Source organism: Stegostoma tigrinum, chromosome 4 (assembly GCF_030684315.1).
Source record: "Stegostoma tigrinum isolate sSteTig4 chromosome 4, sSteTig4.hap1, whole genome shotgun sequence".
In the NCBI taxonomy this organism is placed as follows: domain Eukaryota; kingdom Metazoa; phylum Chordata; class Chondrichthyes; order Orectolobiformes; family Stegostomatidae; genus Stegostoma; species Stegostoma tigrinum.
Genome location: NC_081357.1, coordinates 5,162,075 through 5,184,161, shown reverse-complemented (window position 1 = coordinate 5,184,161; position 22,087 = coordinate 5,162,075). Strand labels below are relative to the sequence as shown.

Sequence of the window (22,087 nt, the reverse complement as noted above, 5' to 3'; positions counted from 1 at the left end):
CAGAAGGCTAAAATCTGAGGCGAAGAGCTTGTCTTATAAAGAAAGGGGCGGGTGCATAATGGCCTGGTATGGCAACTGTTCTGCTCAGGACCATAAGAAACTACAGAAGATGGCATGCACAGCTGAGACCATCACAGAAGTCAACATTCCAGCCATGGACTCCACTTACATGACTCACTGGTATAGAAAGGCTACCAACATCATCAAAGACCCATCACACCCTGGTAATGGTCTCCTGCGATCTGTTTGATCAAGCAGAAGATACAGAAGACTGAACACATATATGGGAAGGTTCAGAAACAGTTCCTTCCTGGTCACTATCACACTGATGAGTGGATTCTTTAACCTCAAATAATGCTAATCTTGCTAACATTGATCTTACCTAGTGACACCCTGTGCAATGTAATCTGCATGCCTCTAAGTCTTTTTGATCTGTACGTCCTTTGCTTACCATGACCTGCCTATGTACTGCTCATAAACAAAGCTTTTCACTGTATTTCAGTATTCGTGACAATAAATCAATCAATCAATTAATCCATCAATCAATCAATCTTTGGAACTTAGATGACAGAGATGACCTAAGGCATATAAAATTCTGAGAAAGACATGATAGGGTGGATGCTTCTTCTTGTGGGGAAATACTGAATGGGTGTAAGGAGTTTTAAAGAGGAGATTTCTTTTTTCTTTCAGGGGATGGTCATTCATTGAAACTATATTTTTTCTTTATTCTTTCAAGGGATGCTGTTTTCACCGGCCAGAATTTGTAGTCCATCCTTAATTGAGTGGCTTACTAAGTAATTGCAGAGCACGCATAATGGTCAAAAGTATTACTGTGGCCAGATGAAGTAAGAATGGAAAATATCCTTCCTGCAAGGACATTAGTGAATCAGTTAGGTTTTTAAGAAAATTAATGAGCGCAGTCATAGTCACAATGATTGGCATTAAATTTTGGATTTATTTCAGACTCTGCACTACCTACCTGATTCTTTTTGCCTGTTTGGTGGTCATCCAATCCCTTTATTCTTCCAGTTCCTTGATCTGCAGTGTGACTGCCTCTCTAAACATGCTATCTACCCAGCTCTCAGTCTTGCAGATGTACCACAATGTCTCCAGCTGCTGTTTGAGTTGTGAAACACGAAGCTCAAGTTTCTGCAGTTGGGAGCACCTTGTGTACACATGCTCATCTAGACAACTGTAGGGTCCATGACTTCCCACATATGACAAGTTACATATTCCATTCAGATGACCTCGCCTGCCATGATTTAAAATGGAAATTATTTACTCTTACTTGCTAATTGTTCTAATTACTTAATCATAAAGATTGAGATTAATCTTTATCTCTTTGTCTTAACTTTACGCTCCTTCTCAATTTGCTGACTTTTATTTCTCAATTCCTTCTCAGTTAAACCCTTAATAATCTACTGGCATGTGGTCCTTGATCTGCTCCAGCCTCCAATGATCTGTGAAGGTAGTTAGGAAAAGCAAGATGACAGGAAAAAGGAAAATCTTCCGTCCAATACTGTACCTAAAACCCACACTTAACCAAACTGCCACATTCCATTCTCTGCCAGTTGCACTCTGTGTATGCTATTTACTAATAAATAATTTCAGTTAAAATGTCATTAGTCACTGTACAAAATAAAGTCAACACCAGGTTATAATCGAACAGGTTTATTTGAAATCACATGGCAACACACTTGGACATACCATTGTATCAGGCAATGGACCTTGTGTGAGAACTTCTCTGGTTATGTCAAGGGCATCTTGAAACCCATTGTACAAGAAACACCCAGCTTCTGTCATGACAGTATAGACTTCTTAAAGAAATCCAGCATCCGTGGACCAGTCGAACTAGGAACATTCCACGTCACAATGAATGTTTTGGTGCTCTACACCAGCATCCCACACGATAACAGAATCGTTGCAACAGCCTTGGTACTCAATAGCACCCACTGCCAATTTCCAGATTCAATCCTACAACTCAGCCACTTCATTCTCAACCATGATGTCTTCATCTTCGACAACCAATCCTTCATCCAGATGCACAGAACAGTCATGGGGATCAAATGTGCACCCCAATATGTCATCATTTTCACACACATGTTCAGGCATGACTTCTTTGCTGCGCAGGACCTCCGACCAACACTACATACACCAAATGTATCAACAACATTTTCTTCCTTTAGACTCATGACGAGGAATCACTGAAATAACTGCACTGCAAAATGAACGAGTTTCATCCCATCATCAGACTTACTATGGACAACTCTTCAGGATCAGTACCATTCTTGGTCATATGCATCTCCATCAAGGACGAATATCTCTACCTACCGCAAAGATAACCTCACAGTGTTGCACTTTACCAGCTTCCACCCTGAACATATTAAAGAGCCATTCCCTATAGATAAGTGCCGCACACACGTGATCTGCTCAGATGAAGATGAATGTGACGGACTCCCAAAGGTTTAGAAGGACACTTTCATACAAACAGGAAACAATGCTCAACTCAATGATTGCCAGTTCCAACATGCCACAGCGAAAAACCTCAACGACTACCTCAGAAGACTGACACAAGACACAATGAATAGAGGTTTTGTTTTTCTATTCATTTATGGTATGTGGACATCACTGGCTTGCCAGCATTTCTTGCCCATCCCTAGTTGCCCTTCAGAAGGTGGTGGTGTGCTGCCTTCTTGAACAGCTGCAGTCCTCCTGCTGTGGGTTGGCACACAATGCTATTAGGGAGGGAATTCCAGGATTTTGACCCAGTCACCCAGCGAACGATATGCTTCCAAGTCAGGACAGCGAGTGACTTAGAGGGGAACTTGGAGGTGGTGGTATTCCCATATGTCTGATGCCCTTGTCCTTCTAGATGGAAGTGGTTGTGCGTTTGGAAGGTGCTATCTGAGGGTCTTTGGTGAATTTCTACAGTGCATCTCGCAGATAGTACACAAAGCTGCTACCGAGTGTCAGTGGTGGAGGGAGTGGATGCTTGTGGATGTAATGCCAATCAAGTGGGGTGCTTTGTCCTGGATGGTGACAAGCTTCTTGAGTGTTGTTCGGGCTGCACTCATCCAAGCAAGTGGGGAGTATTCCATCACACTCCTGACTTGTAGATGGCGGAAAGGCTTTGAGGAGTTAGGAGGTGAGTTACTTGTCGCAATATTCCTAGCTTCTGGCCTGCTCTTGTAGCCTCTGTGTTAATGTGGTGAGTCCCGTTGAGTTTCTGGTCAATGGTAACCCTCAGAGTGTTGATAGTGGGGGATTCAGTGAAGGTAACACCATTCAATGTCAAGGTGCAGTCTCTTACTGGTGATGGTCAGAGCCTGGCATTTGTACAGCAAAAATGTCACTTGCCACCTGTCAGCCCAAGCCTGGGTATTGTCCAGATCTTGTTGCATGTGAACATGGGCCTCGTCAGTATCTGAGGAGTCACGAATGATGCTGAATATTGTGCACACATTTGCAAACACCCCCACTTCTGATCTTATGATGGAGGGAAGGTCATTGAAGAAGCAGCTGAAGATCATTCGGCTGAGGACACTATCCTGAGGAACTCCTGCTGAGATGTCCTGGAGCTGAGATGATTGACCTCCCACAACCACAACCATCTTCCTATGTGTCAGATGATCCAGATTACCCCTCATCGTCCAGTACTTCCCCAGAATGGAGAAACTACCCCATGTTCTTTGCAGCCTTCAACATGTCATCAATGACAATGAGCATCTTACCAGGACCTTCCCTACACCGCCACCTCTTGCCTTCAAATAGCCACCAAACCTTAAACAGACCATTGTTCACAGAAAGCTACCCAGCCTTCAGGACAACATCGGCCACAACGTCACACAACCCTCCCATGGCAAGCTCTGCAAGGCATGTCAGATTATTGACATGGTTGCTACCATCACATGTGGAAGCGCCACCCATCACGTAGATGATAGATACTCATGTGACTTGGCAAATGTTGTTTATCTCACACACTGCAGACAAGGATGCCGTGAGGCATAGTATATTGGCAAGACCGTGCAACAGATGAATGGGCAGGACACAACAATTGCCAGATAGGGATGGTCCCTCACAGTTGGGGAACACATCAGCGGTCAAGGGCATTCAGCCTCTGATCTTCGGATAAGCATCCTCCAAGGCAGGCTTCAAGACACACAACAACGCAGAATTGCAAAGTAGAGACTGATAGCCAAGTTCCATTCTGGTGAAGATAGCTTCAACCACAACCTTGGGTTCATGCTGTGCTACATGTGATTCCACCACACTGTTCTGTATCTGTAAAATCTTCCTTACAGTCCTGTTTTGACAGCATCATGTTAATAAATTGTTATGATCTAGAACAAAGAACAGTACAGCTCAGTACAGGCCCTTCGGCCCACGATGTTGTGCTGAACTTTTACCCTAAACCTAAGGTCTAACCTCCACCGCTACCTTATACTATCATCTATATGTCTGTCTAATAGCCGCTTAAATGCCCCTCCACTACCCTCTCCAGCAACGCATTTCACGCCCTTACCACTGTCTGAATAAAGAACCTACCTCTGACGTCTTCCCGATATCTACCTCCTTTCACCTCCTTTCTCTCTACCTTAATTAGTTTATACAGTTTTGAATTACTTATTACTTTGGTTAGACCCTCAGCATGCAACTCTTATACCTACCATGTTATTCCAGTCATTTAGTTTGCCTCCAGCACCACCTTATTTTTAATTATTTGCAATTATCTCTGCCTCACTTAATCAGATTATGGGTCATCCCTTTCCTAGTTATTCAGCTGTTGACACTTTGCTGACCATCTAACACACATGGTAACCTGCAGAGACTCATTATCTGACACTTCACTCATACCATTTGTTTGATCATTTGATTTCTCTGCCCTTGATTTCTCTGTCTATAAGCTCTGTGTTCCAGTGATAATGGGAACTGCAGATGCTAGAGAATCTGTGTTCCATGTGCTTCCCTCTCGCTGCAGCTGACGAAGGAGCTGTGGTCCAAAAGCTTGAGATTTCAAATGAACCTGTTGGACTGTAACCTGCTGTTGCATGACTTTTGAATTTGTCCACCCCAATCCAACATTACTGTGCAGAAGAGGTCAACAAAAATTTAAACTATAACTGAATGATATGTTGCTCCAAATTTCAATTTACCTTTGCCAGTCTTTTGCAGAAAACTTCAAGTTTACCAAATATGTACATCTCTGACACGTCAAATGGATTATCTTGTGCTGTCTCAGTTGTATATTTCTTGGTGTTCTGGAAATATTTGCGATATTCCACTAACAATTTTTTACATTCCTGAAATCCAATAACATACTGTGAAAATTAATCAAATATTTACACATTTCTATTATCACAGAATAATACAGAACACTGGGTATCCATTGAGACTATTGTACAGGCTCTGAGAGCTTTCCATGTTGTCTGCTCTTTCACTACAGCCTGGCAACTGTTTTCGCCTCAAGTGTTCATTCGGCTTTTTTATGCAAATTACTTTGCAATCTCTTTCTATCACTTTTTCAGCAGCGTGTTTTAGAAAAAAAATGATTCATCGTATCATCTCTGGTTCTTCTGCTGATGAATGTAAACCATTCCTTGATGACTGCCCCTCCTGTTTCTGCAAAGTTTGTTTCAGTGAATTTTACAACATCAAAATCTGTCACGATTTTGGACAATTCCATCAAAACTCATCTTAACGTATTCTTCTCCAAGAAGAAAAGAATCCAGTTTCACCACAAAGTCTATCAATTCTAATCATATTCTGTCATTTGGTAGTACAGAATTAGTTTCACTGTCCAGTAGAAAAAAATTTCTCAGTATCTACCCTATCTTTACCTTCAAGATTTTGTGTTTTTCAATGAGATGACCTCTCATTCATCGAAATTCCAAAGACTACAGACTAAACTCACTTTGCCTCTTAAGTGACAAGCTTCTCAATCCAGGGACCAATGTAGTGAAAAAGTCAGAGTGGAGTGAACTTTACCACTAAAAAACATATTATAATATATCCAAATTTCTTGTGGCCCACCTGATTTTGTGGCAATTTTCATTTATGAAAGAAAATACATATCGAGTACTTCCTAAACGAATGAGTGACAATGGGAACTGCAGATGCTGGAGAATCCAAGATAACAAAGTGTGGAGCTGGATGTACACAGCAGGCCAAGCAGCAGCTCAGGAGCACAAAAGCTGACATTTCGGGCCTAGACCCTTCATCAGAGAGGGGGATGGGGAGAGGGAACTGGAGTAAATAGGGAGAGAGGGGGAGGCGGACTGAAGATGGAGAGAAAAGAAGATAGGTGGAGAGGACAGTATAAGTGAGGAGGTAGGGGGGGGTAGGTCAGTCCAGGGAAGACGGACAGGTCAAGGAGGCGGGATGAGGTGGTAGGTAGGAAATGGAGGTGCGGCTTAAGGTGGGAGGAAGGGATGGGTGAGAGGAAGAACAGGTTAGGGAAGCAGAGACAGGCTGGGCTGGTTTTGGGATGCATGGGGGGAGGGGACGAGCTGGGCTGGTTTTATGATATGGTGGGGGGAGGGGAAGAACTGGGCTGGTTTTGGGATGCAGTGGGGGGAAGGAAGATTTTGAAGTTTGTGAAGTCCACATTGATACCATTGGGCTGCAGGGTTCCCAAGCAGAATATGAGTTGCTATTCCTGCAACGGTCGGGGGCATCATTGTGGCACTGCAGGAGGCCCATGATGGACATGTCATCTGAGGAATGGGAGGGGGAGTTGAAATGTTTCGCGACTGGGAGGTGCAGTTGTTTGTTGCGAACCGAGCGAAGGTGTTCTGCAAAGCGGTCCCCAAGCCTCCGCTTGGTTTCCCCAATGTAGAGGAAGTCACACCGGGTACAGTGGATACAATATACCACATTGGCAGATGTGCAGGTGAACATCTGCTTGATATGGAAGGTCATCTTGGGGCCTGGGATAGGGGTGAGGGAGGAGGTGTGGGGGCAAGTGTAGCACTTCCTGTGGTTGCAGGGGAAGGTGCCGGGTGTGGTGGGGTTGGAGGGGAGTGTGGAGCGGACAAGGGAGTCGCGGAAGAAGTGGTCTCTCTGAAAGGCAGACAAGGGTGGGGATGGAAAAATAGCTTGGGTGGTGGGGTTGGATTGTAGATGGCGGAAGTGTCGGAGGATGATACGTTGTATCCGGAGGTTGGTGGGGTGGTATGTGAGATGTCCATCATGGGCCTCCTGCAGTGCCACAATGATGCCACCCGAAGGTTGCAGGAACAGCAACTCATGTTCGCTTGGGAACCCTGCAGCCCAATGGTATCAATGTGGACTTCACAAGCTTCAAAATCTCCCCATCCCCCACTGCATCACAAAACCAGCCCAGTTCTTCCCCTCCCCCCACATCACAAAACCAACCCAGCTCGTCCCCTCCCCCCACTGCATCCCAAAACCAGCCCAGCCTGTCTCTGCTTCCCTAACCTGTTCTTCCACTCACCCATCCCTTCCTCCCACCTCAAGCCGCACCTCCATTTCCTACCTACCACCTCATCCCGCCTCCTGACCTGTCCATCTTTCCTGGACTGACCTATCCCCTCCCTACCTCCCCACCTATACTCTCCTCTCTACCTATCTTCTTTTCTCTGCATCTTCAGTCCGCCTCCCCCTCTCTCCCTATTTATTCCAGTTCCCTCTCCCCATCCCCCTCTCTGATGAAGGGTCTAGGCCCGAAATGTCAGCTTTTGTGCTCCTGAGCTGCTGCTTGGCCTGCTGTGTTCATTCAGCTCCACACTTCCTAAATGAATATTCATTTCCAGGTCAAAGCCCTGAATATAATCTAGCCTATCATTAAAAATGTGAAGAGATATCAAAGTTAACGCTGAGTTCTGAGGAAAGGGTCACTGAACCCAAAACGGTAACTCTGATTTCTCTCCACAGATGCTGCCAGACCTTCTGAAGAATACGTTAAGATGAGTTTTGATGGAATTGTCCAAAATCATGACAGATTTTGATGTTTTAAAATGAACTGAAACAAACTTTGCAGAAACAGGAGGGGCAATCATCAAGGAACGGTTTACATTCATCATTCTGAAATCTTCCTGCTCTTTCTCTTTTTGGTTCTGATATCCAACATCCGCAGATCTTTTGGTTTTTATCTATCATCAAGCCTATTTCCTACTCCTGTTCATGTAATCAAAGCCTTTCTCCGTCAGTTTGAATTTACTGCCTTCTTTTTCTCTTAACAATTCAAGATTTTCCTTTTACTTTGTTCTTTGGGATTCTTCCTCAGGTTTTTCTGTACCTTTTCCTCTCTGTCCAGTTGACGTATTTTTAATTCTTTCTGGAACTCAAACTTCTGCTTTCTGCACCTCTTTCCAATGAAGTTGTTTTCATCGTAATTGAACACTAGCCAAAGTCAAACATTTGGGCATGCTCACTTTTGGGTGTGTAAGGGCTACAGGCACATTCAAGACTTTGCATTATAAGCATAAAAAAAGTCAAAACTAAAGGCTCTGCATTTAAATGTGTGCATTCAGAACAAAGTAAATAAATTGACGGTGCACACTGAAATAAAAATAATTTGATCAGATACCTATTACAGAGAAATGGCTGCATGGTGGGAATTGGGTCCAGAATATTTAGCAGTACATAACATTCACGAAAATAGGAAGCTATGTATAGGTCTAGGGGCAACACTATTATTCAAGTGCAATAGTTTGAGACAAACTTGATTCAAGAAATCAGAGTGAATAATCATTTTAGACGGAGATGAGGAATAGTAGGGGAATTCATGAGTGGAACTGTCCTACGGGCCCCTTAAAGGTTACCACAGTGGAGGATACATTAAAGAAGAAGTATTTGATCCTTGCATAGAGGGACAGCAATGATCACAGGTGATTTTTAAACAACATATAAATTAGAAAATTCGAATTGATCGTAGTAACCTATGAGGAGTTCACAATAATTTGGAAAGCATTTCCAATGCTTCAATTAAACCCACTTCCACCAGATCACCAGGCAATGCAATCCAAACCCTAACTAGACTCTGTGAAAAAATTGTGTCTTAGCCCACATTTGCTTCTTTTGAAAAACACTCTAAACTATGCACTATGGTTCTTGATTTTTTAGGATTAGAAACAGTTTCTCTTTGTCTAATCTGATGCTCATGATTTAGAGAACTTCCACCAAATCTTCTCTTCAGCTTCTCCTCTTCAAAGAAAATAGTTCCAACCAATCTAATCTTTCCTCAGAACTAAGATAAAAGGATTTGTTAGGTTGGACATGGAAAGATGTTACACTTGCTGTACAACCCAAATCAAGATCCATAAATGTAATCCAAAAAATAACTAACCCATTATGAAGTTGAAGAGAAATCGCCATTTAAAATTACCATGTGGAGTCTTCAGGTGACTAGCATTGATACATTTATGGGGAAGTTCAGTGAAAAAGGAGAAAAAGGAAGAGAAAGATATGTTAATGAAGATAGTTCAAAAAGAATGGGATGTGCTCAAGTGGAACATTTGGACCAATGACATGCTTCTGTGCTGTAAATATTATTTATTACCATGTAATATAGAAAGATTACCTTCATCTTATTGATAACAACTTCAGAATCCTGGTCCCATACACGAGCAGTGCCATCTTCAGTGATATATTCCCTGCAGGCTGTCACCATTTGGTTTGTGATCTAAAGTTGATAACATGGAATATTACAGCACAATTACCTACATGGAGATGCAGTCGGAGATCAATTTTACATCAAATACAATACTAACCTTAATAAAAAGAGAAGTAATCTGTTGTGAGGTGTTGTAGTATCGTGACACATTATGGATCATTTGAATCGTATTTATCAAATTTGGAACACCTCTTGTCATAGTGACCTGTAAGGTGAAGTATTTGAGAAATATAATGTCATAAAGTCAAAATACTTACAAGTAATGCACAGGGTTAAAAGATTTACATAATTTGCCTTTTGAGTGGAACTCAAAGTTCCAAGTTATAACAATGATTGCCCTTGATGTCATACTAGCATTTTGAAAATGGGGTGTTAACTATGTCAATCTTCCTAATGTATGTCATTCACTAAAGGCATCTGGCTTGACAAACTAATGCATAAATGGCAGCAACTAATTGTAACGGTAAATACTTGCAAAAATGTAGAAAACTTGGAATTACCTTGGAATTTATTCTGCTCTGTCAGTGTTACTTAGTTAGAAAGTTAAACAATCCTTCTCATCACTTCTTTGCATTGACTAGCGCTGGTAAAGTGGGATCACTCTAAGTAATTTCCAACCATAATATCACAAAAGAGGCAAATTGTTATTGGTCATTGAGGAACAAATAATTCAGGATATGCTTTCATTCAAATAGGACAGAAAATGAGTGAGGTTGAAATAAATTCTTAAACATGGATGTGATCAATGTACAGATGACACTAAACTTGGAAGACTTAGTTTGTAAACTGTGAGGACAAAGTAGAACTCCAAAAGGACACAGACGCATTTGGAGCTTTTAAGAAGATTTGTCAGGTTTCAAGGCTTGCTCGCTGAGCACGTGTTTGATTGCAGACCTCTCGTCACCCTGCTAAGTAGCATTGTCAGCGCACCTCTGGAGGCACACTGATAATGTTACCTAGCAGGGTGACGAAACATCTGCAATCAAACACACTGGCTCGGGGAGCAAGTCTGTGACATTGACAAGTAGTAAAGTGGGCAGATAGGTGACAGATGTGGTTCAATGTAGGGAAGTGTGTGGTGATGCACTTTGGTCAGACGATAATTGAAAAGCAATGTAAAATACAGGGTGCAATTCTAAAGAAGGTGCAGGAGCAGAGGGACCAAGATGTATACGTGAACAAATCATTGAAGGTTGCAGGACAGGCAGCGAAAACATGAAATAATGCATACAGTGTTCTTGGCTTTATTAACAGGAGCACAAGACATAAGAACAAGGAGGTGATGTTGAATTTGCACAAGACACCAGTTGGACCCAGTTGGAATAAAGTTGACAGTTGTGGACATTAGATTATAGGAGAGAAGTGAATTCATTGGAGAGTATGCAGAAGTAATTTACAAGAATGGTTCCAGCTATGATAAACTTCAGCTATGAAGGTAGACTGAAGAAGTTGTGAGTGTTCTTCCTGGAGAGAAGAAGGCTGAGAGGAGATCTAATTGACAGAACATAGAACAATACAAAACAGGAATGGGCCCTTTGGCCCATGATGTTGAGCTCGGCATGACACCAGATTAAACCAATCCCTTCCGCCTGCCCTTAGTCCACGTCTCTGTATTCCTTGGATATTCAAGTGCTTATCTAAAAGCACCTGAAATGCTCCTATCCAGACACCTATCACTCTCTGTGTAAAAATACCTGCCCCTCACATCTCCTTTGAACAATCCCCCTCTCACCTTAAATGCATGCTCCTTAGTATTAGACATTTCAATGCTGGCAAAAAGATTCTGACTGTCAACCATATCTATGCAACTCATAATTTTATGGATTTCTATCAAGTCTCCCCTCGGTCTCTACTGTTCCAGAGAAAACAACCTGAGTTTTTCTAGCCTTTCCTTATAGCTCATACCCTCTAATCCAGGTAGCATTGTGGTAAACTCTTCTGCAAGCTTTCCAAAACCTCCACATCCTTCCTATAATGTGCCAACTGGAATTGAATGCAATACTCTAAGTGTGGCCTAACCAAAGTCTTATAAAGTTGCAAGGTCTCATCCTGGCTCTTGTACTCAATTCCATGAGCAATAAAGGCAAGCATGCCGTAAACCTTCTTCACCATACTATCTACCTGTGTGGCCACTTTCAAGGAGCTGTGGGCTATTGATCCTAATATGATAATATTGATCTTAGTAGGATAATAGGTCAGCACAACATGGTGGGCTGAAAGGCCTGCACTGTGCTGTACTGTTCGATGTTCTATGTTCAATGTTCCATGTAAAGCCATTCTGACTATCCCTAATTAGGCCATGCTTTTCCAAATGTACACAAATCCAAACCCTAAGAATTCTCTCCAATAGCCTCCCAACCACTCATGTTAGACTCACTGGTCTATAGTTTCCTGGATGATCCCTGTTTCCCTTCTTCAACAGAGAAACAATATTGTCTGCTCGCTAGTCCTCTGGGACCTCTTCAGTAGCTAGAGATGATACAAAGATCTTGCTCAAGACCTCAGCAATCTCCTCTCTTGCCTCTATCAATTACGTGGGGTAGATACCATCGGATCCTGGGGATTTATCCACCTTAATGTTCCTCAGGAGACCCAATACCACTTCCTTCTTGATCTCAAATGCCCTAACACATTAGCATGCTCCACCCTAATCTCACTGTCCTCCATGTTTTTTTTTCTTGGGTGAATACTAATATAAAGTACTCATTGTTCTTATCCACATCCTCTGCTGCAAAGTACAAGTTCCCTCCTTGATCCTTGAGTGGTCCCACCCTCTTCCAAGTTATCTTCTTGTTTTTTAATATGTGTACAGAATGTCTTGGGATTCACTTTAGTCCTGCTTGCCAAGGTCATTTCATGACTCATCCTTGCTCTCCTCATTCCCTGCTACAGTTCTTTCTTGCTGACTTTATATTCCTCAAAGGCCCTATTGATTTTAGCTTCCTAAACATTGCATATACTGTTTTTTTGCCTTTTGGCTAAATTCACAGGGTCCCTTACTTTGCCATCTTTGTCTTTCCACCTTACTGAAACAGAGAACATAGAACAGTACAGCACAGTACAGGCTCTTCGGCCCACTATTATCATACTCTAAAATCAAACTACGCTGCATAGCATACATTTTCATATCATCCATGTGCCTTTCCAAGAGTCGATTACATGTCCCTAATGTATTTGACTCCACTACCACTGCCGGCAGCGCATCACTACTTTCTGTGTAAAGAACCTGCCTTTGACATCTCCCCATACCGTCCTCCAATCACCTTAACATTATGGCCCCTCGTAATACTCATTTCTGCACTGGGAAAAAATCTCTGGCTATCCACTCTATTTATGTCTCACATTATCTTGTACACCTCTATCAAGTCACGTCTCATCCTTCTTTGCCGAATGAGAAAAGCCCTGGCTCCCTCAACCTTTCCTCCTAAGACCTTCCCTCCAGTCAAGGCAATATCCCAGTAAATCTCCTCTGAACCCTCTCTAAGTCTTCCACATCCTTCCTATAATGAGGTGACCAGAACTGAGCACAACATTCTAAGTGTGGTCTAACAAGGGTTTTATAGAGCTGCAGCATTACCTCACAGCTCTTAAATTCAATTTTCCTGTCAATGAACGCCAACACACCATACGCTTTCTTGACAATCCTATCAACTTTGATGACAACTTTGAGGGATTTATAGGCGTGAACCCTGAGATCCCTCTGTTCTTCCACATTGCCAAGAATCCTGCCATTAATCCTGTATACTGCATTCAAATTTGATCTTCCAAAGTGAATCATGTCACACTTTTCTGGGTTGAATTCCATCTGCCACTTCTTTACCCAGGTCTGCATCCTGTTAAGTTCCCGTTGCAACCTACAACAACCCTTGTCACTATCCACAACTCCAGCAACCTTCATGTCATTGGCAAACTTTCTAACCCACCATTCCACTTCTTCATCCAAGTCAATAATAAAGAACACAAACAGCAGAGGTCCCAGAACAAATCCCTGCAAAACACCACTGGTCACTGAACTCCAAGCTGAATACTTTCAATCCACAACCACCCTCTGTTTCCCTTTGGACAGCCAATTCTATATCCAGACAGCCAAATTCCCCTAAATCCCATGCCTCCTTAATTTCTGAATAAGCCTATGGGGAACCATATCAAATGCCCTGTTAAAATCCATATACACCAGATCCACTGCTCCGTTTCATCAATGTGTTTTGTCACAATCTCAAAGAATCCAATAAGGCTTGTGAGGCATGACCTGCCCCTCACAAAGTCATGATGACAATTTCTAATCAAACTGTGCTTTTCCAACAAATCATAAATTCTATCTGTCAGAATCCTCTCCAATAATTTTCCCACCACAGATGTAAGGCTGACTGGTCTGTAATTCCCAGGATTATCTCTATTCCCTTTCTTGAACAAGGAATAACATTTTCCACCCTCCCATCATCTGTTACTACTCCAGTGGATAGTGAAGACACAAAGATCATTGCGAAAGGTGCAGCAATCTCTTTCCCCGCTTCTCGTAGAAACCTTGGGTATATCCCATCTGACCCAGGTGACTTATCAATCCTCATGTTTTTCAAAAGTTCCAGCACACCCTCCTTCCTAACATCAACGTGTTCAAGCATATCTGCCATGTTTCATGCTGGCCTCATAACTGTCAAGGTCCCTCTCACTGGTGAACACTGAAGGAAAGTAATCATTAAGGATGTCCCCTACCTCCTGTGACTCCAGGCACAAGTTCCTTCCACTATACCTAGTCAGCCCTACCCTCACTCTGGCCATCCTCTTGTTCCTCACCTAAGTATAGAACGCCTTGGGGATTTATTTAATTCTACCTATCAAGGCTTTGTCAAGTCCCCTTCTAAGTCTCCAAAGTCCATTCTTCAGATCCTCTCTGGCTACCTTGTAAGCCTGTAGAGCCCTGTCATATCCTTGCTTCCTCAACCTTAAATAAGCTTCCTTCTTCCTCTTGAAGAGATGTTTCACATGTCTTGTCAGCCAAGGTTCTTCCACCTTGCCATCCCTCCCTTGCCTCAGTGAGACAAACCTATCCAGCACTCATAGCAAGTTCTTCCTAAACACCTCCAAACTTCTGGCATGTATTTCCCTAAGAAGGGGTAATGGGAACTGCAGATGCTGGAGAATCCAAGATAATAAAGTGTGAAGCTGGATGAACTCAGCAGGCCAAGCAGCATCTCAGGAGCACAAAAGCTGATGTTTCAGGCCTAGGCCCTAAAGGGTCTAGGCCCGAAACGTCAGCTTTTGTGCTCCTGGGATGCTGCTTGGCCTGCTGTGTTCATCCAGCTTCACACTTTATTATCTCTATTTCCCTGAGGACATCTGTTCCCAATTTTTGCTCTGTAGTTCTTGCCTAATAGCATTGTAATACCCCCTCCCCAATTAAGTACTTTCCCATATCGTCTGCTCCGATTCCTCTCGTATGATAGTAAAAGTTTCTTTCAATACATAAGAAACAAACAAGAGGCAAAAATAGACACTGGGCCACTCCAAATTGATGCTGGAATGCTAGTGATGGGAGATAAGGAAGTAGCTGAAGAACTTAATAAGAACTTTGTGTCAGTCTTCACAATGGAAGACATGAGTAGTATCCCAACAATTAAGGAGAATCGGGGGGCAGAGTTGATTATGATAGGCATTACAAAAGAGAAAGTGCTAGAAAAGCTAAAAGGTCTAAATATTGATAAATCTCCTGGCCCCAATGGTTACATCCTAGAGTTCTGAGGGAGCTGGCTGAGAAAATAGCAGACGCTCTGGTTGTGATCTTTCAAAAGTCACTGGGGTCTGGGAAAGCCCAGATGATTGGAAAATAGCCGTTGTAACCCCCGTTTAAGAAAGGATCAAGACAAAGGATGGAAAATTATAGGCCAATTAACCTAACCTCGGTTGTTGGTAAAATTCTAGAATCCATCATTAAGGATGAGATTTCTAAATTCTTGGAAGTACAGGGTCAGATTAGAACAATCAGCATGGATTTAGTAAGGGGAGGTCGTGCCTAACAAACCTGTTAGAATTCTTTGAAGAGGTAACAACTAGGTTGGACCAGGGAAACTCAGTGGATGTTATCTATCTAGACTTCCAAAAGGCCTTTGATAAGGTGCCTCACGGGAGGCTGCTGAGTAAGGTGAGGGCCCATGGTATTTGAGGTGAGCTACTGGTTTTGATTGAGGATTAGCTGTCTGACAGAAGGCAGAGTTGAGATAAAAGGCTCTTTTTCGGAATGGCAACCGGTGATAAGTGGTGTCCTGCAGAGTTCAGTGTTGGGGCCGCAGCTGTTCACTTTACATATTAATCATCTGGACAAAGGGACTGGGGGCATTCTGGTGAAACGTGCTGATGATACGAAGTTAGGTGGACAGACAAGTAGTACTGAGGAGGTGGGGAGGCTGCAGGAAGATTTAGACAGTTTAGGAGCGTGGTCCAGGAAATGGCTGATGAAATTCAACGTGAGAAAATGCGAGATCTTGCACTTTGGAAAAAAGAATACAGGCATGGGCTATTTTCTAAACAGTGGGAAAATTCATAAAGCTGAAGTACAAAGGAATCTGTGAGTGTTAGTCCAGGATTCTTTAAAGGTTAACTTGCAGGTTGAGACCATGATTAAGAAAGCGAATGTAATGTTGTCATTTATCTCAAGAGGGTTGGAATATAAAAGCAGTGATGTGCTTCTGAGACTTCATAAAGCTCTGGTTAGGCCCTGTTTGGAATACTGTGTCTAATTTTGGGCCCCACACCTCAGGAAGGACATACTGGCACGGGAGTGTGTCCAGCGGAGATTCACATGGATGATCCCTGGAATTGTAGGCATAACATACGATGAACGATGATCCTGGGATTGTACTCATTAGAGTTTAGAAGGTTGAGGGGAAATCCAATAGAAACTTACAAGATAATGTATGGTTTAGAAGGGGTGGACGCTAGGAAGTTGTTTCTGTTAGGCAGGGAGACTAGGGCCGTGGGCACAGCCTTAGAATTAGAGGGGGTCAATTTAGAACGGAAATGAGGAGACATTTCTTCAGCCAGAGAGTGGTGGGCCTGTGGAATTCATTGCCACGGAATGCAGTGGAGGCCGGGACGTTAAATGTCTTCAAGCCAGAGATTGATAAATTCTTGATCTCTCAAGGAATTAAGGGCTACGGGGAGAGTGCGAGGAAGTGGAGTTGAAATGCCCATGGGCCGAAGGGCCTGTTTCCATGCTGTAGACCTCTTAATCTTAATCTTAAAATTAAATGGCAGAGTGGACTCAATGGGCTGAATGGTCTTACGTCCACTCCTATGTCTTATGGTCTTCTGGTCTCTCCATGACCATGCTAAAAGTCAAGGAATTTTGATCACTATCACCAAAATGTTCCCCAAACAAGAGATCTGACACCTGGCCTGGTTCATTGCCAAGCATCAAATCTCATATAGCCTCCCATCTAGTTGGCCTGTCTGCATATTGAGTCAGAAATCCTTTCTGGACACACCTGATAAAATCTGCTTCATTCAAACTATCTGCTCTTAGGAGGTTCCAGTCAATATTAGGGAAATTGAAGTCACCCATGACAACAACCCTGGTACTTCTGCACCTTTCCAAAATCTGCCTCCCAATCTGTTCCTTATTGTCTCTGTTGCTATTGGGGTATCTATAGAAAACTCCCAATAAGGTGACTGCCCCTTCCCTGTTTCTGACTTCCACTTATACTGACTCAGTAGACAAACCCTCCTCCACGACCTCCCTTTCTGAAGCTGTGATACTAACCCTGATTAGCAATGCAACTCCCCCACCTCTTTTACCTCCCTCCTTATTTCTTTTGAAACATCTAAACGGCGGAACATCCAACAATCATTCCTGCCCCTATGTTATCCAAGTCACCCTAACTGCCACAACATTATAGCTCCAAGTACTGATCCATACTCTACGTTTGCCACCCTTATTCCTGACACTTCTTGCATTAAAATCAACACCCTTCAACCCGTCGTACTGACTGCAACTTTGCCCTATTAACTTGTCCAATAACAGCTGCTCCCAATTAACTCTCCCTAACTCCTGACTAGCACAGTTGTAATTTGTCCTTTTTGGTATCATGAGTGGGCTGAGTAAAGGAGATCAGGGTAAGCCGCTTTCACTCGGAAAAGAAACAAGTAGTAAAGGGCATACCTTTAAATGAAGCATGCAAATGATGTAAGGGAGCTGGGAGAAAAACCTTTACACACAATGGATTGTTAGGGTAGAGAAAACGCTACCTGGAAATGTGGTGGAGGCCATTTCAATTGAGGCATTCAAGAGGGCAGGGGATGGCATTTTTAGCTAGTAATGGAGTGCAAGGATATGGGGAAATGGCAGGAGATTAGCATGAAATAATATGGCTGGTACAGGTATATTTGGTCAAATGGCCTTCTTCTACACCATAATAATTCTGTGATTCAATGACCAAGTTTCTAGTACACATGGATGCTGCACTTGTGCCCATCAAACTGGCACTGAAGCTGTACGATAACTCAACTATTTTCAGGTAGCATTTCCATCTAGAGATCGGAAAGCGAAGACAGAGAACGTAGATTGCATTTGACAATTTCAATGCTGGACTCCACTTCATCAGCAGGTTCACACCCCCGAGACTCTACTTCCCCTATTACATCACACTACACTGACAGTCCATTTCCTCTCATTCCCCTATACCATGCAGAGAGCCACCATGTTGAACTTAGCTGACAACAGTATTTTTTTGCTCTGAATTACACCATAATAATTCCCAATTTGCTTTCTCATGCTCACCACTTTGGCAAAATAGTGGTAACTGCCAATAACTTCTCCTGTGGTCTACCATACCACCCAGTACTGCTCTGCATACTCCCAAATACCTGCAAATTAACCACCCCATCACCACCCTTGTCCTCATTTCTGCAAACGGCTCTGCTCTCCACCTCAATCTCGAGCCCCGTGACAAATTCCAGGGGTATACTAAGCTTAGACATCTGACAAACTTCATAACACGAGCCTTGGACATCACTGATAAGACTCCTAACCATGATCCTTGCAGCTCCCCCACAGCCAATATGCGATTCCATTGACTGCTCCTGCTGGCCCTACAAGACTGACCCACTGGAGAGTAGTCTGTCAGCTGTCCTGAATGTGAGCGTCACAAGCAGACAACTGCTTGTGGCCAAGTCCCTGAACCATATTTGGATTATGGCCCTGATAGTTAGTATTGGAACGCCCTGACAGACAGCAGCTCCCCTTCTACCACTCCCTCCCTGGTTGACTGGACTAAGGTTTAGCCTTCACCAGTTTCTAACATGTCCATTTGTTTAAAAGACATACAATGTGTCAGCCAGGCAGGCATCTGGTACACGTTATAGATGTGAGATTGATATCTCAGTGTGCCATATATCACAATGTACATCAAGCAAGCAGCCCATCTCCCCCCGCCGCCTCAGACATACCCTGGTCCAATCCATGAGCTGAGTCCCTGTCCAAGCACATAGTGTTCCTGCTGCAAAATTAAATAGCTGTTGTTGATGGGCCCTTCGATGAAAGTCTGAACTTCCAGGGTACAGACTGCAAGTATACCAGAGAGGTGGGAACTTGCAGACCCCAATGTGGTTCATTGCAACTACATCTACAGTAAGTTTTGTTGCTTGTGGAAGTTCAGCTCAGAGGTGATGAGCTAGAGTCTGAGCTTCAAATGATGCATACATTGGTTAAGTGGATACTGTTTATCAGGAAGCAGTTACACCCTTTAGATTAACTACCTCGAATTTGGTCGATGGTCAGGAACAGGAGGGTGTGACTACGAGCGAGGCAGGTAAAGGCATCCGATGTAGAGCTGAGGGAGCTTCAGCCCTTGAACTTGTCAAACAGATTTGAGGATTTGGCTCCCCATGTGAGTGAGAGTGCGGCTGTAGGAAGATGAGCAAATTGACTATAGCACTGTGGTAACAGAGAGTCATTCAAGAGAGAGGAGAAAAGAGAAATGTGGTTCTAATCAGGAATATTATAGTCAGAGGAATAGACATTTTCTCCATGGCCAGGATTGAGAGTCTTGAAAGCTTTACTGCCTGCCTGGTGCTTGGATGTCTCATCTGAGATGCAGAGAAACTTGGGGTGGGAAGGAAGAGATCCAGTTGTCATGGTCCATACAGGTACCAACGATACAGGAGAAAAAGAAAGGAGGTTCTGCTGAGGAAATATGAACATATAGGTCTAAATTTAAAAACATAATCAAAAAGGTAATAATCTACAGATTACTACCTGAGCCAGGAGCAAATTGGCATTGCATCAACAAGATTAAAGAGGTAAACGCGTAGCTGAAAGACTGGTGTGGGAGAATTGGGTTTGAATTCATGGTACACTGGCACCAATACTCAGGAAGGGGGAAGTTGTTCCAATGAGATGGGATAAGATGGAAAGGCTCAGGAATCTAACTTCAGGTACAGCAGATAAGGAGTCAACAATGAGAAGGGGATAGTCAAAGCAGAACTGAGAATGATTTCATTTATTGTCATATTTACCTAAGAATAGTGAAAAGCTTTGTTTGTAAGTAGTACAAGCAGATCATGGTAAGCAAGGACATACAGAGAATGTTGTACTTAAATGCATGTACTATATGAAATAAGGTAAATGAGTTTATAGTGCAGACTGAAGTTGGCAGATACGATGTTGTGCCACTGAGACATGGCTGTAGGGGTTCAGAGCAAGGAAATAAATATCCAAGGGTACAAGTCCTATCAAAAGAACAGGTGGGGCTACCTTGTTAGTCAGAAATTAAATTAAATATATACTCATAAGACGTAGAATCTGTGTGGTAGAGTTGAAGAATCACAAAGAAAGAAAAAGACCTTTGATGGGAGATAGTAAGAACTGCTGATGCTGGAGTCAGAGATAACACAGTGTGGAGCTGGAGGACCCTTCTTCAGAAGGGTCCCAGCACAAAACATCAACTTTCCTGCTCCTCTGATGCTACCTGGCCCACTGTGCTCCTCCAACTCCACACTGTGTTAAGATTTTGATGGGAGTTGAGTTCAGGCTTCGTAGTAGTAGCCAGGACATGGGCAAGAAAATAAATCAGGACACAGAAAAGGCGTTAAGAAAGGCATCATTACAATAATCCTGCAGGACTTCAACATACAGATGGATTGGGAAAATCAGGTTGATAGTAAATCTAAAGAAAAGGAATTTGTGGAATGCTGCAAGATGGTCTTTTTGAAGCTGCTTGTGACAAAGCCCACTAGAGACAGGCAACAGTGATAATGGGAACTGCAGATGCTGGAGAATCCAAGATAATAAAATGTGAGGCTGGATGAACACAGCAGGCCCAGCAGCATCTCAGGTGCACAAAAGCTGACGTTTCGGGCCTAGACCCTTCATCAGAGCTCTGATGAAGGGTCTAGGCCCGAAACGTCAGCTTTTGTGCTCCTGCGATGCTGCTGGGCCTGCTGTGTTCATCCAGCCTCACATTTTATTATCTTCTGGATTTAGTGATTGTACTGAGGCAGATTTGATAGGAGCTTAAGGTGAAGGAACTCTTAGGGAGCATTGATCATAATATGATTGAATTCGCTCTCCAGTTCAGGAGGGACAAGTTGAAATAAGACGTGATGGTATTACAATTGAGTAAAGATAACATAGAACATAGAACATTATAGCGCAGTACAGGCCCTTCGGCCCTCGATGTTGCGCCGACCTGTGATACCAATCTGAAGCCCATCTAACCTACATTATTCCATTATCATCCATTTGTTTATCCAATGACTATTTAAATGCCCTTAAAGTTGGCGAGTCTACTACTGCTGCAAGCAAGGCATTCCATGCCCTTATTACTCTCTGAATAATGAACCTACCTCTGACATCTGTCCTATATCTATCACCACTCAATTTAAAACCATGTCCCCTTGTGCTAGCCATCACCATCCTAGGAAAAAGGTTCTCACTGTCCACCCTATCTAATCCTCTGATCATCTTATATGTCTCTATTAAGACACCTCTTAACCTTCTTCTCTCTAATGAAAACAGTCTCAAGTCCCTCAGCCTTTCCTCATAAGACCTTCCCTCCATTCCAGGCAACATCTTGGTAAATCTCCTCTGCACCCTTTCCAATTCTTCCACATCCTTCCGATAATGCGGTGACCAGAACTGTATGCAATACTCCAAGTGTTTTGCACCAGAGTTTTGTACAGCTGCAACATGACCTCATGGCTCCGAAACTCAATCCCTCTACCAATAAAACCTAACACACTGTACACCTTCTTAACAACCCTATCACCCTGGGAGGCAACTTTCAGGGATCTGTGTACATGGATACCGAGACCTCTCTGCTCGTCCACACTACCAAGAATCTTACCATTAGCCCAGTACTCAGTATTCCTGTTATTCCTTCCAAAGTGAATCACCTCACACCTGACTAACTACAAAGTATAACGGAAGAGCTAGCTAGGTTGGATTAGAAGGGGAGCATA

General features: G+C 43.1%; 1 protein-coding gene across 1 annotated transcript in view; it reads right to left on the bottom strand.

Moving 5' to 3' along the window:
• LOC125452339 (dynein axonemal heavy chain 8-like) overlaps positions 1-22,087 on the bottom strand; it is a 1,009,221-nt gene that overhangs the window by 794,303 nt on the left and 192,831 nt on the right. Inside the window, exons 10-12 of the mRNA XM_059645685.1 lie at positions 9,732-9,839; positions 9,542-9,643; positions 5,154-5,300 (exon numbers count right to left, since the gene is read on the bottom strand). Of these exons, the coding sequence (XP_059501668.1) occupies positions 5,154-5,300; positions 9,542-9,643; positions 9,732-9,839 (357 nt within the window). The remainder of the gene's footprint in view (positions 1-5,153; positions 5,301-9,541; positions 9,644-9,731; positions 9,840-22,087) is intronic.